The following is a 20,997-nucleotide window of genomic DNA, read 5'->3' on the forward strand; positions in this document are numbered from 1 at the left end:
CTATGGCATGATGGGACGTCCCCCAGCAGCCTAGACCTATAGCATGATGGGACGTCCCCCAGCAGCCTAGACCTATAGCATGATGTGACGTCCCTCAGCAGCCTAGACCTATAGCATGATGGGACGACCCCCAGCAGCCTAGACCTATAGCATGAAGGGACGTCCCCCAGCAGCCTAGACCTATAGCATGATGGGACGTCCCCCAGCAGCCTAGACCTATAGCATGATGTGACGTCCCTCAGCAGCCTAGACCTATAGCATGAGGGGACGGCCCCCAGCAGACTAGACCTATGGCATGAAGGGACGTCCCCCAGCAGCCTAGACCTATGGCATGATGGGACGTCCCCCAGCAGCCTCGACCTATAGCATGATGGGACGGCCCCCAGCAGCCTAGACCTATAGCATGATGGGACGGCCCCCAGCAGCCTAGACCTATGGCATGATGGGACGGCCCCCAGCAGCCTAGACCTATAGCATGATGGGACGTCCCCCAGCAGCCTAGACCTATGGCATGAAGGGACGGCCCCCAGCAGCCTAGACCTATGGCATGAAGGGACGGCCCCCAGCAGCCTAGACCTATGGCATGAAGGGACGTCCCCCAGCAGCCTAGACCTATGGCATGATGGGACGTCCCCCAGCAGCCTAGACCTATAGCATGATGGGACGTCCCCCAGCAGCCTAGACCTATAGCATGATGTGACGTCCCCCAGCAGCCTAGACCTATAGCATGATGGGACGACCCCCAGCAGCCTAGACCTATAGCATGAAGGGACGTCCCCCAGCAGCCTCGACCTATAGCATGATGGGACGGCCCCCAGCAGCCTAGACCTATAGCATGATGTGACGTCCTCTATCCTGAATCCAGACTGGTAGCTGAAAGCTCTACCTCCCGTTCTACAGGAGAACCTCTAGGAACCACAGGGAGGAGAGAATCTTACTGGTTCTGATGTGGTTCTAGAAGGACAGTCCTGACTGGTGTTTAACAGATGATCTGTGAAGGTTCTCAGTCGTTCAGGTTTTGTTTTATCCAGAAACTAAAGATGAAACCAGTTTGGTTTCATGGGTTCTAGACTTTTCTCCACCAGGGTCCACAGTCCTCTCCAGAAACACTTCCTCTAGCTCTGGTTCAGTCAGCTGTCGTGTTGTTGGAGGAAATCTTCCGACCTGGAAACAGGGCTGAGCTTTAAATCCTCCTCCAAGGATTCAGAAGTGTCTGAAGCTCTGGTCACATTTAGAGACATCTCTGTCGTCCGGCTCGTCTAAACGCCCCTCAGGCCTAGAAGATAACAAGTCACTTTTCATGAGCGTTACCCCGTCCCATGAGCCAGGCAGCTGCCCAGGGATGATTTACTACCGCTGCTGTCGCGGCTAACAGGGAGGGAGAGGCTCTCTCTCTGACTGCAGGAATCCAATCTGTGGAGGACGGCAGAGCCAATGAGCAGCTGTGGCCCTTTGTCTCCCCGCCGCTAAATAAGATAAACTAACCCAGTTAGAGGACAACGCAAAAGGCTTCCCGCTCTGTCCTGGTGACGGCTCGGCCAGGTCGTTTACCTCCACCACCTGCACCGAGAGAGAGGGAGGGAGGGGGAGAGAGAGAGGTGAGGGAGGGAGGGAGGGGGAGAGAGAGAGAGGTGAGGGAGGGAGGGAGGGGGAGAGAGAGAGGTGAGGGGGGGAGAGAGAGCAGCAGCCCAGAGCAGAGTGAATGAACGTGGAGAGTTTGACCCTGAGAGGTGGAAGAATCCTCTGTGGAGAAACAGACCTGGAGACCAGAGCTGAGGGTTTATTTATTTATAAAGAAAGAGAGAAAGGTGACCTGACACCTTCATTAGAGCGTCGGCTGTGAACACATGGAGCTGCTGTTTCTGATGATCTGACTCGTGTTTATTCTACTGAACCAGAACGATGCTTTATTATAATGAAGCTGTTTCATCCTTTTATTTCTTTAATAAAGTGAAGAAGAGTCTTGAAAACAGCAGCACGACTCCAGAGCTGCTTCATCTCTCTCTTCTTCATCCACGGTGGAATAAATAAAGATTTATTTGATCTCTCTCTGTAGAACTGATGTTTATAACGGCTGAGTTGAGTAGAATCCAGTTGTCTCTGTTTTAGTTTCTAATAAATAATAAATACATCAATGCAGTATTTTAATACGACCTCCTCTAACAATGTGGTCATGGTGATGATGATGATGATGATGATGATGAGTGGCTGTGAGACACGAGGAAGAGTTTGGACCTCAGGTGTGAACTTTTATCGAGTTTAGGTTTTTATTGGATGTTCTTCCTGTTTTACTTTGAAAAGTTCCTTCTTCCTGTGTCTGTCTCTTGGTCCTCAGTCCTCCGGCCTCGTTAGTTTCACCTGAGTCTCAGTTTCCAGTGAGTCCAGTCTCTCCTCTAGTCCTCTGGTCCTCTGATCCTCTGGTCTTCTAGTCCTCTGGTCCTCTAAGTCCTCTGGTCCTCTGGTCCTCTGGTCTTCCAGTCCTCTAGTCCTCTAGTCCTCTGGTCCTCTGGTCTTCCAGTCCTCTAGTCCTCTAGTCCTCTGGTCCTCTGGTCCTCTGGTCTTCCAGTCCTCTGATCCTCTAGTCCTCTGGTCCTCTGGTCCTCTGGTCTTCCAGTCCTCTAGTCCTCTAGTCCTCTGGTCCTCTGGTCCTCTGGTCTTCCAGTCCTCTGGTCCTCTGGTCCTCTAGTCCGCTGGTCCTCTGGTCTTCCAGTCCTCTAGTCCTCTAGTCCTCTGGTCTTCCAGTCCTCTAGTCCTCTAGTCCTCTGGTCCTCTGGTCCTCTGGTCTTCCAGTCCTCTGGTCCTGTGGTCTTCTAGTCCTCTAGTCTTCTAGTCTTCTAGTCCTCTAGTCCTCTGGTCCTCTGGTCCTCTGGTCTTCCAGTCCTCTGGTCCTCTGGTCTTCCAGTCCTCTAGTCCTCTGGTCCTCTGGTCATCTAGTCCTCTAGTCACCTAGTCCTCTGGTCCTCTAGTCACCTAGTCCTCTAGTCTTCTAGTCATCTAGTCCTCTAGTCATTAGCTCAGATCATGTGTAGCTGGTTTGGTTTGAGGACGGAGACAGAGACTGAAACGTTTCCTCTGTGTTGCTTCGTTACGTTGACGTCTTCATCAGCTCCATCGTCATCGTCCAGAATCGTCCTCCTGTTGTTGTGACATTTGAAACCTTCATTAGTTGTAGAGTTTAAACAGAGTGAAGGTTGGAGCTGATGAAGCTTCTCTTCTAAAGATCATTCTGACTAAAGGTCTGACCTCTGCTCTGCCTCACGTTTCCTCCTGGAAGATCTGAGTTTGTCCTCCTTGATTCAGTTCAGTCTTTCTGTCCTGCTGGTTGAACATGATGTTTCAGGTCTGGACTGTTTCAGGTCTGGACTGTTTCAGGTCTGGACTGTCGTCATTGACTTATTCTGAAGCATCACTGTACTCTCCTGTGATGAGACAAATGATAAGAATAGTAATTAATAATGATCCGGGCCCAGTCGTCCTGTAGGAGGAAAAACTTCACTTAGAACCTTCATCAGTTCTTCATCAGTTCTTCATCAGTTCTTCTGTGGACAGTTTGATTTTCAGTGAAGAACCTTTACGTTTCTGCTGCAGTTAAACGTTGAGTTTGTTGATTCCTGATCAGATCGAACTGAACCTGTTTCATGCTGAGAACCAGAAGTTTAATTTTATTTTGCAGGTAAAAATAAAGTCTGTGCTGGTTTTTGGATCATTCTGTGTTTTTTTCTAATTATTTTATAAAGCTGATTTAAACCAAACCAAAGCACATGAATTCTTCTGTAAATGCATGAATGTGAACTGATTATTTTTGTAAGGAGAAGCTCCATGGTGTCTTCATGGTGTCTCCATGGTGTCTCCATGGTGTCTTCATGGTGTCTTCATGGTGTCTTCATGGTGTCTAGATGTTGAGGTGCTTTGTTTCTGGATGGTTTCTCTGCTTCATCGCATGGTTGTTGTTTTTATTTGGTTAAAGACTGAACTAAATAAAAGTGAATTCAGATAAAATGAATTCTGTGTTACATTCATCTTCATTCTCATTAGTCAGTCTCTTCACTTTCATCAGATCAATCCAGTTCAACAGCTCCACATCCTCCATCCTCCACCATGATCATCAGGTGAATCACCACCTTTCTGACGCTGCTTCTGCATCAACATGAGTTCACTAGTCCTAAACATAACAAACAGAATATCTTTAGGGACGTGTTAACGACCAGAGTTATTATATTTCTATACAATGAGCCACACATCCCTGACAATGACAACCTGAGCAGGAGAGTCCAGAGCTGAGGCTTCAGTCGTTATCATTCCTGTGTGGATGGTTCGGTCTCCGGGTCACCACCTCTCTCTGGGCGGGAGTCTCGTTGAGTCAGAATAATTTTCCATGTGCTAACACTCCAGCGGTCGCTGACATGTGCTTTTAATTCCCTGAGGTTTTCTACCTCACCGGCAGCCTGGAAGATAAATGGCACCTTTTTGTATTAGCGCTGATTAAAGCCGTAATAGGAATGGATTTTCTTGTATGAGGCTGATGAACGGACAGAGAGCGTGGACGGTTCCTGGTAATCAGAGAGGAAGCAGAAGGTGGTTTCCTCTAAAACATGTTTAAGAGCCAGAGAGTGTTCCTGCAGAGCGGCTGACGGACTCTTTGTTAAACTAGTGACGGTTGGACGAAGCGTTGATGCTTCAGCTTCATCTGAGAAAGAATCTGAGGGGTCGCTGTCTGTGGTGCTGAAAGGAGGACGACGAGGTCTAGATCAGGAAACAAATAAGACACCTCTACATAGACACCTGGTGTTGTTGTTAAGATAAGATGATGAGATCATGTCCATCCTGTTATCTGAGTCTTTCCTGGACATTTAAACTGTAATAGTGTCTTTTATTAAAGTATTTAACTGTTTCTAGAAGAGTCTGTGTTAAGCCCTTCATTATGTTCATTAGAAGACTGCCGTACAAATAAAGATCATTCTTCTTCTTCTTCTCATTATTATTATTATTATTACTATTATTATTATTATTATTACTATTATTACTACTATTATAAGATTCTTTGTTGTCATTTAACATTCAGACCCAGGTGTGCTACCAGAAACCAGCCTCTGTGTCTAAACAACTTTAAAATCTCACCACATGCGTTTAAAACAATCATTCTGTTTGTACTAGAAATGTCCATTTAGAATATAGTCATGTCACTAATAAAATAAATAAATAAATAAATGGATGATTTTATTGCACTTTAACATGTTCATTTATATAAATGATGGTAGAAAGAAAGAACCCAGCAGCTAAAGTTAATGTTCCTGAAGAAGTAGAGACTGTTTCTTCTGGACCAGAGCATCAGTGTCAGTGACATTAATAGAAGGTGCTAACAGTCCATGCTAACAGTCCATGCTAACAGTTGATGCTAACAGTCCATGCTAACAGTCCATGCTAACAGTTGATGCTAACAGTTGATGCTAATAGTCCATGCTAACAGTCCATGCTAACAGTCCATGCTAATAGTCCATGCTAACAGTCCATGCTAACAGTCCATGCTAACAGTTCATGCTAACAGTCCATGCTAACAGTTGATGCTAATAGTCCATGCTAACAGTCCATGCTAACAGTTGATGCTAATAGTCCATGCTAACAGTCCATGCTAACAGTCCATGCTAATAGTCCATGCTAACAGTCCATGCTAACAGTCCATGCTAACAGTTGATGCTAATAGTCCATGCTAACAGTCCATGCTAACAGTTGATGCTAACAGTCCATGCTAACAGTCCATGCTAACAGTCCATGCTAACAGTCCATGCTAACAGTCAATGTCACCAGGTAATACATAACAATCCTATTGTTCAGAGGTTTCATTAGACCGGCTGGTTTCATGCTTTTTGTCATGAGTCAGTTTTTCAGATTGATTTAAATCTTCTAGAGTCATGATGATAAACGGTGACAGTCTGAAGGAACAAGAACCTTTCATTTACAGGTTCCTGTTTAATAAAAGTCAGAGAGTGTTCAGCCCCAGCCTCCATGAGCCCCCTTCAGTCCCAGCCTCCATGAGCCTCCCAGCCTCCATGAGCCCCCCAGCCTCCATAAGCCCCCCAGCCTCCATGAGCCCCCTTCAGTCCCAGCCTCCATGAGCCTCCCAGCCTCCATGAGCCCCCCAGCCTCCATGAGCCCCCCTTCAGTCCCAGCCTCCATGAGCCCCCCAGCCTCCATGAGCCCCCCTTCAGTCCCAGCCTCCATGAGCCTCCCAGCCTCCATGAGCCCCCCAGCCTCCATGAGCCCCCCTTCAGTCCCAGCCTCCATGAGTCCTCCTTCAGTCCCAGCCTCCGTGAGCCCCCCTTCAGTCCCAGCCTCCATGAGTCCTCCTTCAGCCCCAGCCTCCGTGAGCCCCCTTCAGCCCCAGCCTCCATGAGTCCCCTTCAGCCCCAGCCTCCATGAGCCCCCCAGCCTCCATGAGCCCCCTTCAGCCCCAGCCTCCATGAGTCCCCTTCAGCCCCAGCCTCCATGAGTCCTCCTTCAGCCCCAGCCTCCGTGAGCCCCCTTCAGCCCCAGCCTCCATGAGTCCCCTTCAGCCCCAGCCTCCATGAGCCCCCCAGCCTCCATGAGCCCCCTTCAGCCCCAGCCTCCATGAGTCCCCTTCAGCCCCAGCCTCCATGAGCCCCCCAGCCTCCATGAGCCCCCCTTCAGTCCCAGCCTCCATGAGCCCCCCAGCCTCCGTGAGCCCCCTTCAGCCCCAGCCTCCATGAGCCCCCTTCAGTCCCAGCCTTCATGAGTCCTCCTTCAGCCCCAGCCTCCATGAGCCCCCCTTCAGCCCCAGCCTCCATGAGCCCCCCAGCCTCCATGAGCCCCCTTCAGTCCCAGCCTCCATGAGTCCTCCTTCAGTCCCAGCCTCCATGAGCCCCCCAGCCTCCATGAGCCCCCCTTCAGTCCCAGCCTCCATGAGTCCTCCTTCAGCCCCAGCCTCCATGAGTCCTCCTTCAGTCCCAGCCTCCATGAGCCCCCCTTCAGTCCCAGCCTTCATGAGTCCTCCTTCAGCCCCAGCCTCCATGAGCCCCCTTCAGCCCCAGCCTCCATGAGCCCCCCAGCCTCCATGAGTCCTCCTTCAGTCCCAGCCTCCATGAGTCCTCCTTCAGTCCCAGCCTTCATGAGTCCCCCTTCAGCCCCAGCCTCCGTGAGCCCCCTTCAGTCCCAGCCTTCATGAGTCCTCCTTCAGTCCCAGCCTTCATGAGTCCCCCTTCAGCCCCAGCCTCCGTGAGCCCCCTTCAGCCCCAGCCTCCATGAGCCCCCCTTCAGTCCCAGCCTTCATGAGTCCTCCTTCAGTCCCAGCCTCCGTGAGCCCCCTTCAGCCCCAGCCTCCATGAGTCCTCCTTCAGCCCCAGCCTCCGTGAGCCCCCTTCAGCCCCAGCCTCCATGAGTCCCCTTCAGCCCCAGCCTCCGTGAGCCCCCTTCAGCCCCAGCCTCCATGAGTCCCCTTCAGCCCCAGCCTCCGTGAGCCCCCTTCAGCCCCAGCCTCCATGAGTCCCCTTCAGCCCCAGCCTCCATGAGCCCCCTTCAGCCCCAGCCTCCATGAGCCCCCTTCAGCCCCAGCCTCCATGAGTCCCCTTCAGCCCCAGCCTCCGTGAGCCCCCTTCAGCCCCAGCCTCCATGAGTCCCCTTCAGTCCCAGCCTCCATGAGCCCCCCAGCCTCCGTGAGCCCCCTTCAGCCCCAGCCTCCATGAGTCCTCCTTCAGTCCCAGCCTCCATGAGCCCCCCTTCAGTCCCAGCCTTCATGAGTCCTCCTTCACCCCCAGCCTCCATGAGCCCCCTTCAGCCCCAGCCTCCATGAGCCCCCCAGCCTCCATGAGTCCTCCTTCAGTCCCAGCCTCCATGAGTCCTCCTTCAGTCCCAGCCTTCATGAGTCCCCCTTCAGCCCCAGCCTCCGTGAGCCCCCTTCAGTCCCAGCCTTCATGAGTCCTCCTTCAGTCCCAGCCTTCATGAGTCCCCCTTCAGCCCCAGCCTCCGTGAGCCCCCTTCAGCCCCAGCCTCCATGAGCCCCCCTTCAGTCCCAGCCTTCATGAGTCCTCCTTCAGTCCCAGCCTTCATGAGTCCCCCTTCAGCCCCAGCCTCCGTGAGCCCCCTTCAGCCCCAGCCTCCATGAGTCCCCCTTCAGCCCCAGCCTCCATGAGTCCTCCTTCAGCCCCAGCCTCCATGAGTCCTCCTTCAGCCCCTTTCAGACATGAACACATCGCTGCTACATTCAGGTCAAACCTCGTCCGTCAGTGATTCTGCAGCTGAAGCTCAGGTAGCTGCTGATTAGCTGCCAGAGAGAAGAGGAGGAAGAGGAGGAAGAGGAGGAGGAGGAGGAGGAGGAGGAGGAGGAGGAAGAGGAGGAGGAGGAGGAAGAGGAGGGCTGATGAACGTTGTTTTCATCTAAATAAACGGCGTCTGTGAAGTTCTCAGCTTGAATGTAACAGGAATGTTTGCTAATATGCTGCAAAGGTCACAGACTCCAGGTGACACATCCATCTCCAACACGTCTGAGGACTTTATCAAACATTCAGTCATGTGATGAAATGAAAAGAGATTAAAGGTCAAATGACACCGTAGGCTCACCTGGAGCTGCTGCTCTACACCACAGACACCTCTAGAAACAGTGACATTAGGCGCGTTCGACTTGATGCAGATCTGAGCAGATCTGACTTGACGTGATGCATGCTGGGTAGAACAAGTTCATTTTAACCAATCATATTCGAGATCTATGAGCATGACAACCCAGCATGCATCACGTCAAGTCAGACTCAGACAGATCTGCATCAAGTCGAACGCGCCTAATAACACTGGGCTTCACTGATTGGATACTGGAGTCAGCTGATCTGTGATTGGCTGATGATGTCAGATGATGTTAGCATGGAGGACTGTTAGCATGGAGGGCTGTTAGCATGGAGGACTGTTAGCGTTGACTAGTTAGCATCGACTGTTAGCATTGGTTGTTAGCATTAACTGTCAGTATTGACTGCTATCTGGACAGATGAAGCTAAGATGAAGGAGTTAGCAGAGCAGCTAACAGGTGTTAAACTAACCTGAAGCTCCAGATGAAGACTGATGTTTAAACCTGTTCAATGAAAGAAAATTCAAATGTTTGACGTCAGGATAAAATGATGGAAAGGGACAGAACATTTGATGGAGCTGGTTCCTGAACCAGAGCAGTTGAAGTCTGACAGTTAAACTGTTCAGTTTATTTCTTGATGCCTTTAAACACAGAAGGTTGTTCAGCAGGAGTCTAATCCTGAATCATGATGGAGCTGCTGGTCACCAAGACTTTAAATCTGAAACGTTTAGATGAGGATGGACATGGACATGTACTGATGAAGGATGGAGGGCTGTAGCAGGATGCTGTTGCCATGGAGACTTTAGCTGTGATGATGCTCTCTCAGACTGGTCCACGCTTTGATTCCTGGTCTGGATCAGTCACACGTTGTCATCCTCTCATCTTCTAGTTGATCCTGTTAGAAGTCTGCTTGATGTCCTCTCAAACTCTGCTCAGTGAAGGTTCTCAGTGATCCACGTGATCCACGTGATCCAGGTGATCCAGGTGATCCACGTGATCCAGGTGATCCATGTGATCCAGGTGATCCATGTGATCCACGTGATCCAGGTGATCCACGTGATCCACGTGATCCACGTGATCCAGGTGATCCAGGTGATCCACGTGATCCAGGTGATCCAGGTGGTCCAGGTGATCCAGGTGATCCACGTGATCCACGTGATCCAGGTGATCCAGGTGATCCAGGTGATCCAGGTGATCCAGGTGGTCCAGGTGGTCCACGTGATCCAGGTGATCCAGGTGATCCAGGTGATCCAGGCCATAGTTCATCCGTCTGGTCATCTGGTTCAGTTCAGTCTCACCTATAGTTGGAGGAAGTTGATCAGAGGAGCCGAGCTGAAACATGTTTGTTGTGTTTGTTTCCTCTTTGTCTGAGCTGAACCTCGACCTTGACAACCTTTACAAACTCGTCTCCTAACCCGACTGGTCCCTAACCTTTCTCCCACTTCCTGTTTCCACCCGTCCAGGCGCGATTTTCGAGGAGAGCGCCGTGCGGGACGATGAGGTGTTCCAGCTCGCCGTGTCTGACCTCAGTCTGAGCGACGACATCCTGCAGAGCGAGAAGATCACCCACTCCATTAAACTCATCGAGCCCAACAACCCGTTCCAGGCGGTGCAGGAAGGTAAGGCCTCCATGCTTCCTGTTTGCAGACTGCTTGGTTTGTGCTGCTGCTGCTGCTGCAGTGAGTCTGTGGACTGTTAATCTTTAGCTGTGGTGTTGGTGGGGGATCCTCGCGGCTAATGACCCAGGTATCAGCCTCTTAAATGCTGTTTAAATCTTCCTGCTCTCTGAGGACTCTGCTGGTGTTTGAAGCTGCTCCACAGAGCCTCTCCTCCTCCTCTACTCTCTGCATCTCCTCCTGTTTGCTCTGAGCAGAGGAGGCTGGGGGGGGGGGGGGGGGGGGCACTGAGTCCACCTGGAGTTTTTTCATGTAATTACCAAGAGAAAGGCCTGTCAGCTGTAGAAGGAGCTGATGATGATGATGATGATGGTGCTGGGGATAAAAGGATGATTGTTTTTCTGCAGATGATGAAGATGATGGTGATGGATGCTGATTATTCTCTGAGAGCTGTGTTGATACTGATGATGATGATGATGGTGGACTGACTGACCGTTTAAATGTCAGTGTCTCTAAACTCTGGATGCTTTGTTTTAAAGAATATTCTGGTTCTAATTTTTCTGACACATGTAGTGAACAGGGACTTGTCTCTGGTCTTGATGTCGATATTCAGGAACCAGAACAAATCTCTTCTAAACCACAGCTCCATGTTCACGTTGACTGAATCGACTGGTTCAGTTTCCTCCAGACCAGGACTCATCTACTACGTTTGTCCAAAGGCCACAACTGTTCATTGTTGTGGGCAGACACTGAGGACCAGATGCTCTGGTAATATAACATGAAATAAATATTTTATAGTAAGTGATATATTATTATTTAATATATTCATTTATTTTTAGCCTCTGTCAGTGTGACTCATGTCTCTGCCACTAGGGGGCGATTGTGATATTTTAGGCTTCGTATCTGTGCGGCTGTCCATCAGTCCATCATGTCCCCAAGAATATGAGACACTGAAGACATTGTCCATGTTTGTCCTCACCATGTTCAGATCAACACACACCTGTAAAGCTTCTTTCTCTAAAATGATCTCTATGAAAACAACACATGAGAGGAAGCGACAGTTAAATGAATGTTTCTCCTAACGTGAGTATTTTAGGAATGTTTTTTATTTTATTTTATTTTACTTTATTTGTTCACGAGCTGCTTTAATTTGATGTCTACAGTAAAATGTCTACTAACTATTTACTGATGTGTCACGTTTGCTCTTCTCTGTTGACGGTCGTTACTGAGACGCTGGAAAAAAGAGCATGAGAAATAATAACAGAAATGTTAATTTATCCTCATCTTTGATTGAAGGCTCAGGAGGCGTTGGTTTTATTTGGTGTAAATAAATAAATAAGTGGGAACATACTCATGAGTCCAGTAATACTCTGGGGCCAGATGGAAAGCTCCGGGGGCCAGATGTGGTCCGCGGACCGCCAGTTGACGTTCACTGCTCTAGAGCGTCACTAACGCTTCAGGCCTCATGTTCACTGACAGAAAATATAAAACTTTATATAAGAAGCAGAAGTCAGAGGTCAGAGAATCCTGACTGACAACAAGGCTGCACATGAACTGATCCTGGACGTCTCCGTTTATTTAAATAACTTTTAGAATCACGTGACGTTTGGTAAGAATAAGAATAAGAAAAACCTTTATTAGTCCCGCAATGGGGAATTTGCAGTTCAGAACAGCTTACAGAAAGATGCAGAATAAAAAAATAGCAAGAGCAAAAAGGGTAGCTATAAAGATAAATGTCGTAATGTTTAACTTTAGAAAAGAACAGGACCTCGACCAAGTCAAGAACCAGCTGTTGATGGTTCTGATCCAGCGGTAGGTAGAGATCCATTAGAGACAGCAGCTGTGACCACATGATGGCGCTGCTTCTTACCTGAATACTATAAACTTACTGTCAGTTACTCATATTCATGGTATTGTGAGACTTCCATCACTGCTCCTCGTTCTCTGAGTGACTGGAGATAATGGCACGTTGACCTTCGACCTTTCACTGACGCTGTGATCGTGTTCGTTAGCGGAGAGGTTCCTCTGGGTCCAGGTCTGGTTCGTTAGCAGAGAGGTTCCTCCGGGTCCAGGTCTGGTTCGTTAGCGGACAGGTTCCTCCGGGTCCAGGTCTGGTTCGTTAGCGGAGAGGTTCCTCCAGGTCCAGGTCTGGTTCGTTAGCGGAGAGGTTCCTCCAGGTCCAGGTCTGGTTCGTTAGCGGACAGGTTCCTCCGGGTCCAGGTCTGGTTCGTTAGCGGACAGGTTCCTCCGGGTCCAGGTCTGGTTCGTTAGCGGACAGGTTCCTCCGGGTCCAGGTCTGGTTCGTTAGCAGAGACGTTCCTCCGGGTCCAGGTCTGGTTCGTTAGCGGAGAGGTTCCTCCAGGTCCAGGTCTGGTTCGTTAGCAGAGAGGTTCCTCCGGGTCCAGGTCTGGTTCGTTAGCGGAGAGGTTCCTCCAGGTCCAGGTCTGGTTCGTTAGCGGAGAGGTTCCTCCAGGTCCAGGTCTGGTTCGTTAGCGGACAGGTTCCTCCAGGTCCAGGTCTGGTTCGTTAGCGGAGAGGTTCCTCCAGGTCCAGGTCTGGTTCGTTAGCGGACAGGTTCCTCCAGGTCCAGGTCTGGTCATTTATTCATGAAGCTGGAACAGTACAGACGTACAGTAAATCCTCTCCAGGTTTTCTTGTTGCGTTCGTGTGTTTATTGAGGAACTGGATGTAATAACGCGGCGCTGGCTGAACAATCAGGTTTCATTGTGTGTCAGATATCAGTCTGGACGTAGTGACGCTGCTGGAAGAGTTGATGTGATGTCAGTTGTCCAGTATAAAGATGATAGTCTCACTCTCTATAGATTTAAATCAGAATTTGTATTTTTATAATATTTTAAAGCTGATTTTCTTTTTTTTCTCTCATGACTCAAATAAAAAAATCATTACGTCCTAATTTCATAAATGTGATGAATCATTAATTCATTCATTCATATTAAAATGTGTTCTAAACCAGGAAACGACAAAAACAACATCAGCAAGCACCTGTTGACATTTAGAATTAAATGTTGAAGCTGAGCTCATTAATGTTAACGTCAGCTCACAGACACGTTCTCATGTTCTCACGTTCTCACGTTCTCACGTCTGTCATGTCTTATCTTGTTGGTGTGTTTCTCTAAAGTTTATAGATGAAGAAAAGAGAATCCGTTCCAGAGCTGGCTTTAACATGATCAGTTCATAATATCTTCTAGTTCCTGCACATGTGCACCAATCTACAGGATGTATTATTATTATATCATTATTTATCAGGGAGGGAGAGAAAACCAGGAAGCTGAGGATAACGAAGGAATGATTAATGTTTTTATTTAGTTGAACCTCCAGTATCTCAACAGTAGAGTTATTATCATGACAAAACATTAGGAACACACCCAGTCTGAGGACTGGGTTTAAAATGGACCAAAGATCAGACATTGGTCCATAAAATCCTCTGATCTATGCTTATTTAAATCTCCTCCGTCTCCTTCGTCCTCTGGTGATAAATGTTAGATCCAGATCAGGACAGAAGCTCCTGGTAACTACTGGAGACGATGGGGAGAACATCAGGGCTGAGGTGGAGGAGAGGGAGTGTTGATTGTGACCCAGCTGGTTTCCTCTTCATCGTCTTGACCTTTGTCTGAGCTCCCATGATCCTCGGTCCTCAGAGACTCCTGACAGCCTGGCTGTGGAGGATTATGGGTAATGAGTCTGTCTGTGTGTGAGGTGACTGTCATGGCTGCTGCTCCATGATGACTCTGTTCATGTCATTTAGTTCAGTTTCTTTCTATTCACTGAACGTTTGACGCTGGAGTAAAAGAAACGACAACGAGAAACGTCTTCTGTCTCTGCGCCTCCTCAGACGTCAAGAGGAGCAATACTCCTCCAACATGGTCAGCTGTTTCCACTGCTCCTACTGGATATAGAGGAGGAGGAGGAGGAGGAGGAGGAGGAGGAAGATTTAATCTGATGAGCATCAGATCAAAACTAAATGTTAATACAGCTGATTAATGGACATATGTTTATAAACCTCAGTGGAAGGAAGACGTAATCTGTCCAACAATCAGATCAGATTAAATCAGATTAGATCAGATTAAATCAGATTAGATCAGATTAAATCAGGTCTAATCCCATTAATGCGTCCCTGCTCTTTGTTCCGTGGGGTCTCGACCCTTCGCTGTGGAGGAGGAGGTGAAGTGATGAAGTTGGCGGCGCTGCTCTCTAATTCTTTAATTGGCTTCTCAATTCAAACAAATGAGGCTAATTGTCTTATTATGATGTGTCCGGCTCAGCTCAGTGGCTGGATAATTAGAGGAGAAATGACTGGACTTAATGTGAAGCTTCATTTTATTCTGGTTTCATTCTCCTGTTAGCTCCTGTTTCTGTAGACGTTTGTCTTCTGTCTTTAAACTCTTCAGTCTCTGTGATTAAAATCAGCTTCTCGGTGTCTTGTGGTGGAGCTGCTTCCTCTCTGTCTTCATACATTCAGTCCTTTTATAAAAGTCGTTGGGACGTTTGTCGTGACATGTAGGATGGATTGTCATTTAAAGATCTGATTCCTAAAATCCTCCAACTGAATATTCTTTCTAGCTGCAGCTTCCTACTTCCAGACGCCAACTGTTAAATATAAAACCTCTGTGATTCACTGGTTTAAAGCTCATGATGTGGTTTTACTGCAACACAGATAAAGATCAGCTGAATGAGGCTCTGACCACATGTAATAATGAATGGCTGCTTCATTCAGACCTCTACCTCTGTAGATTAGATTTAGTCTGATGCTCAACACCCAGAGTCTAACATGTTCTCTTTGTGTGGGGGTGTGAGGAGGGAGAGGGGGGGGGAGGAGGGGGAGGAGGGGGAGGATGAAAGATAGGACAGGGACGCTGAGACGGAGCCTCGGGCCGAGCTCCAGTTCCTGCTTCGCTGCTTCCCACGCACATATTCCAGTTGACTGACGGTCCCTGAACGCCTCGGCTGCTGTAGGTGTCTGTCCTGCTGTCTGCTCCTCAGGATGTATTTACATATATTAATATGATGCAGGATAAATGTCAGGAGGTCATCAGTTCTAGCTGCCGTTAAAGATCTGACATCGATGACCATCTCCTTCATCATCAGGTCATGAACATGTTTCCTTTTCTTCTTCCTCAAACCTTTCAGTCAGACGTGTCCTCAGTGTTGGTTCTATGGGGGACAAACATCTGAAGGACTGAGTAAAGATGACACTTATCCCACTGCTGGTGTCTCTCTATTAAGATTGTTAATTAAATCTACGCTCTGGAATAAATGTCAAAGTCATGATCTTCATTCATGTGTCACAAAATATGTAATAAACGACTCAGAGAAGAGTCGACAGATTGAATGATTCTACAGACGGCTGTAGTTCTGATCATGATTAGAGGAAGACCTCCTGTCGCCTGGCTTAATATTTACAGAGCAGCTTCAGTCCAGAGGTTGGTCAGCTCATGTCTGATGTGGTCACAGAGCTCCTCCTAACTCTCTGTTGTCCATTCATGCATCCTGATGAGCTCGGTGAGAGGATGACATTTAAAACAAAAGGTGCTCATGTCAGATCTTTGTCCGGGAGCCTCTGGAGGAGGAAGAGCGACGATGACCCTCATGTCAGATAAAGAGATCAACTAAAGCCCGTCTTTGATTCTGTTAATTCCTCTTTGATAATGTCAGCCAACGCTTCCTCACGGCACGCCTTCACGTTGACTTCATTCACCAGCCACAAGGTCTTACAGCGAGCCGTTAATCCTCTCCACCTCTAAAGGTTCTGGTTCTAGACATCAGTCAGTGACAGGGAGGGAAGGAGATCTCTGTTCTCCTGTTGTTCACCACTAGAGTCTGGAGATCATCCATAGAACGATATCAGAACCACTGAGGTATCATCAGGTTGAGGAGGAGGAGGAGGAGGAGGAGGAGGAGGAGGAGGAGGAGAGCACTGTGATGTTTCGTTTCGTTCTGTTTCATTTGTCAGATCTAAACCGGTTCTCCTCCTCTGAAGGAAGCTGATGTTGAGCTTCAGATCAGACCCTGAATCACCAGGTCAGAGCCGAGTGTCTCTCATGATGCCGTCCAGCGTTCAGCTCTTCTTCTCTCCTCCAGTCTTTGACTACAGTCTGCTCCTATTGCTCCATAAATCCTGTTCTGTCGATACCAGCGGCACTAATAGCCCCTCCTGATCTGCCCCGGTCCCTCATACATGGGGCCTTTACGTGGAGCTGCTGGAAGCCTGCAGGATCCGCTATGGGCCGTGCTTCCTCTCCATCACGGCTAACTGGAGCCGGCTGACAGCGCTAAGAGCTTCAGAGTTAGCATTCATCAGCGGCGGCCCATCTACTTGACATTCCTGATCAGGGACCTAAGTGTGGCTCTCTGTCTTAGCAGCGAGTCCAGGTCCAGGAGTTGGTCCAGAGCCGAGGACAAAGACTCCTCAACAGCAGCTGATTCCTCTCACTCCACAAACACTCGATGTAATTAAAAGCCTCTGGGTTTTGCCAAAATCTCAGCAGCAGGGACAATTAGGTTTATCAGCGCGATAGCCAGGGCCACTCAGAATGTTAACAACCCAGGACCTAAACCACAATTACCTGATTTAAAACAGCAGCCACCCAGCTGGTAAATGATATCTGCAGGCGCTGAGAGGCACGAGCGAACACAGAATAGATCCTGATGAAATGTTGTTGGTGGGGCTGTTAAAAAATAACGAGCTGCGTGGGCCGGCCATTTTTGAGCTGCTGCTATCGTCAACCTCTCAGAGCTTAATGGGCGACAGGTCTCAGCTCGGCTTCAAGGACCGGTGGCTGAGGACGCTCAGGTTTTTATAAAGCTTCTCTCTGGTTTTTCTCACAGTGGTTTGATGGATTTGAAACTAATAGAGTAGATCTGCTGGTCTTGTTCTTCTGTCGTTGACGCTGGACATGAACGAGAATCAATCAGTGATCTATGGATCGGTTACTGACGAGCAGCAGCCAGAGTTAGTCTCAGATCATTTAGAAGAGGAAACAGCTCAAAGATCTGGACTTTAGCAACATGTCGTCACCACATCCTCAAACAACGCTAACGTTTAGCTGTTTGGTTTTTCTGCTTTAACTCGTGAACTCTGAAGGGAAATATTTAACAAGAAGAATCTTGATACAGACGATGAGTGAAGAAGAAGAAGCTCTGGGTGCGTTGCAGTCTGCCTCTGATACCTGATAGTCACGGCTGTTGGTGCATTTTCTGTCTCTATTGTTCTGATGATGGTGTAAGATGTAAGAGCGACGACGTTTCTCTGTCTCTGCTGACATACGTCTGCAGCCTTTTTCACTTGCTACCGTCAGAAACACATTTTAATTTATTAGCTGACTGGACTGTCTTTATTCTAGGGACGAAATATATTAGATTTGATTTAATATCCATCAATCCTCATCAGTTTTATAATTTGTCAGTACTTGATCTCCTCCTGACACATGAACACATGAACACATTGACCTAAAATATGAAGAATAAACTACTGTTGTCACTAGAAAATGTTCAGTTGCTGCTGTTACTAACCTCGCCCTCGTCAACAGAGGTCATGATGCTGCTGGTCTGGGCGCTAGCAGACTAGACCAGACCTAGACAGGTTCCTTCAGTTTGAAGCGTTGCAGAGTGTAGATGGAGGTGGATGCATGTGATGGAAATATTCTGCCTATGACTGGAGGTCTGAGAGCGTCGTGTCCGACTCAGACGCAGCTAAAAATCACTAAATCAGTTTCAGTTTCACCACGACGTTGTTCAGGCTCACTGAGACGTCAGAACGTCGTTCAGAGGAAGCAATGATGTCAGAGGTCTACACCTCAGATGGATCATACTGAAATTAGCCCCGGTGTTTGACCCGACCCCCCGACACCCGACCCCCGACCCCCGACACCCGATCCCCGACCCCTCGACCCCCCGACACCCGACCCCTCGACACCCGACCCCCGACCCCCCGACACCCGATCCCCGACCCCTCGACCCCCCGACACCCGACCCCCCGACACCCGACCCCCGACCCCCCGACCCCCCGACACCCGACCCCTCGACCCCCCGACCCCCGACCCCCCGACCCCCCGACACCCGACCCCCCGACACCCGACCCCCTCATACATCTTTGGTGTTTGCTACATTCCAGATTTAGAAATGAAAAGTTGTTCCTGGTTTAGTGAAATGCAGCCACGCTTTAGATCTCTTCTTCTTCTCCATGAGTCCTGGTTAAAGTTCCTGGAAGTTGCAGATACGTGAGAAAACGTCATTTAAAGGAATTAATAAATGAATCATAAAAACAGGAACCGGTTTTCAGTTTCACAGTTTCACAGATCAGACCTCGATGTCTCTGACAGGTCGTCTCCTCTAAACTTGATGAGATTTATTTAAAGCAGTTTCTGTTGAAGAAGGAAACGTAGTCTTCATCCATCCTGTAAGAGAGGAGGAGGAGGAGGAGGAGGAGGAGGAGGAGGAGGAGGAGGAGGAGGAGGAGCTGCTCTTTCTGGGACCACTTGGCTTCTTTTGAACAAAGACGTCTGTTCTCGTTTTGAGATCATATTTTATTTGACGTCCTTTTTTCTTTTTGGCTCGACGCCTCTCTTTGTCAGGATGAGATAAAAATGTTCAGCCTGTACAGATACATAGATGAGCTGGAAGGTCATTTCCTGTCTGACACACTTTTAGGAAACCGATAAGAGCCTCGGTAGAGCTGCCGTCGCACACTTAGAGAACAAATGAATGAACTCAGAGAGCAGAGAGACGCAGATAATACACCCTGACACAGTCTGGCCCTTCAACAAACACAAACACTATAAGAAATATCACTTTTAAAAGTGTTGGGTCAAAACGTTCAAGCAAGAAACCAAGATCACACACATCAATGTAATGAGACTCAGGTGTGGTTCAGTTCCTGGTTTAGTTTCAATAAATCAGGGATTTGTCTCAGTCTGATCTTCACAACACATGTTTGTGGACAAAGGAGCTTTCTGAGGAGCTCAGAGAAAGAGTTGTTGTCGCTCATCAGGCTGGAAAAGGTTCCAGAACCATCTCTGAAGAGTTTGGAAAGAAGAACAAGATGAATGTTTAGGAACGGCCAAGTCAAAGTCCTGACCTTAATCCAATAGAAATGTTGTGGAAGGACCTGAAGCAAGCAGTTGATGTGAGGAAACCCACCAACATCTCAGAACTGAAGTGGTTCTGTTCTGAGGAATGGGCTAAAATTCCTCCAAGCTGCTGTAGACCACTGATCAGCTGTTACCAGAAACATTTAGTTGATGTTATTTCTGGAGGAACCTTAAATGGAAAGTTTGCCACTTCTGGTTTTTCAGCATGTGAATGAGGAACAATATAAAGAGCTTTTTGTCCCACTGCGGTAGAAAACATTCATTGTTAGCATTTATAACCAGTTTTAGATGTTTAGTTGAACAACTGGCCAAAGGTTTTGAGGCTCAGACTTCATCTTTCAGGGATTTCCCAGAAGCAGAATGAGTTTGGGTTAAACTCTGAGTTGTTTCTGTGCTGCTGCTGCTGCTGCTTTCTCCACCTACACACTCTTCATGCAACAAGTCGAGACTCCATCTAGAAATCCTCACAAAGCTCTGTGTGCTCGTATGAAGTCAGCAAGTAAATGAGGCAGGCAGGAGGGAACCGTTCCATCAAAAATGAAAGTTTTCCACCAGGCAGCAGCTGAAGACGAAGTGGAGACGAGTTTGAGACGGAGCTGGTGAGATGATGAGGGAGAGAGAGAGAGATGTGTTAGAAGCCTCTGCACTCTGTGGGCGATCAGGGCAGAAATCATTTTTAGGTTTTAATGACTCGACTTAATTCCACCAGGACTCTGATCTGGAGAAGATAAACGGCCGTGTCCTCCTGGTTTTTAGCCCGGGGCGCATTCATCAGGGTTTACACGATCCGCGGCGAGAACAACAAGCCGAGGACGAGAACGAGAGGAAAGTGATTACACCTCCAAGAATACCAAAATTACCTGGCTGCTTAGCGACCGTTTAGCAGCGAGCGCTTCCAATTATCCAGAACATGCCCCGCCGGTTAAACTGTGCAATTATCAGCGAGATGGAGTCGTCACCTCAGCGCCGCTCGCAGGGTGCGGTCCTGGTCTTCACGGCTCTCCTGATTTATTAACCTCTCAGAGGCAGTCGCAGCAAACAGAGTCAACTTTCATGAATGATTGTAGCTCTGAGCCTCGGAGGAGCAGCAGCGTCGCCTCACGATGCTACAGTGGTTTACAGTCTGAAGCAGCAGAGTGTTAACTGTGTTAACTGCGAGAAAGAGCAGCGTGAACATGTGTTTACAGTCATTACATGTCTCCATGGTAACGCTGCAGTACGCTGTATGTGCAGAGTATGACCTTCAGCCTCAGTCTCTCTTTCGTCCACACTGAGACAGCTGCATCTGAAAACTCATTGACTTCAACTTTTCAGAACCTGTCTTCAGACTTCAGACAGGGACAGTTTCTCCCACAGAGTCGGTTCGTTTGGGCTGAGACTGGTCAGAGAAGCTGGTCTCAGAATGAAATGATGAACTGTGCTGATGGATGAACAGCGTGCAGACCTGAGGGTGGAGGAAGCGGACTGATTTGACTGGTTCTCATATTAGTTTAAACTCAGATATGATGGAGACGTCTGTTTCCTCTCTCGTTGGACAAAGACGACACTTTGTCCTTCTGATCAGATCAACTATGAATACAACACAGGGACGTCCCTCATGTGTGTCCTGGAGGATCATGATGATGAAGACGATGAGTCTGGATGTAGAAGGCTTTCTCTCTGACTCCGTCTTATTATTCCTCTGGTTTTAGTTTCCTTTCTCTGTGAC

The 20,997-nt window shown here is 48.4% G+C and overlaps 1 protein-coding gene across 1 annotated transcript in view; it reads left to right on the plus strand.

Moving 5' to 3' along the window:
- Positions 1–20,997, plus strand: part of LOC311504587 (glutamate receptor ionotropic, delta-1-like) — a gene marked incomplete at both ends in the record, with an annotated part of 347,750 nt that overhangs the window by 3,722 nt on the left and 323,031 nt on the right. Inside the window, one exon of the mRNA XM_084567775.1 lies at positions 10,030–10,185. Within this exon, the coding sequence (XP_084423901.1) occupies positions 10,030–10,185 (156 nt within the window). The remainder of the gene's footprint in view (positions 1–10,029; positions 10,186–20,997) is intronic.

Source organism: Chelon labrosus (assembly GCF_963514085.1).
Source record: "Chelon labrosus genome assembly, chromosome: 19".
NCBI lineage: Eukaryota > Metazoa > Chordata > Actinopteri > Mugiliformes > Mugilidae > Chelon > Chelon labrosus.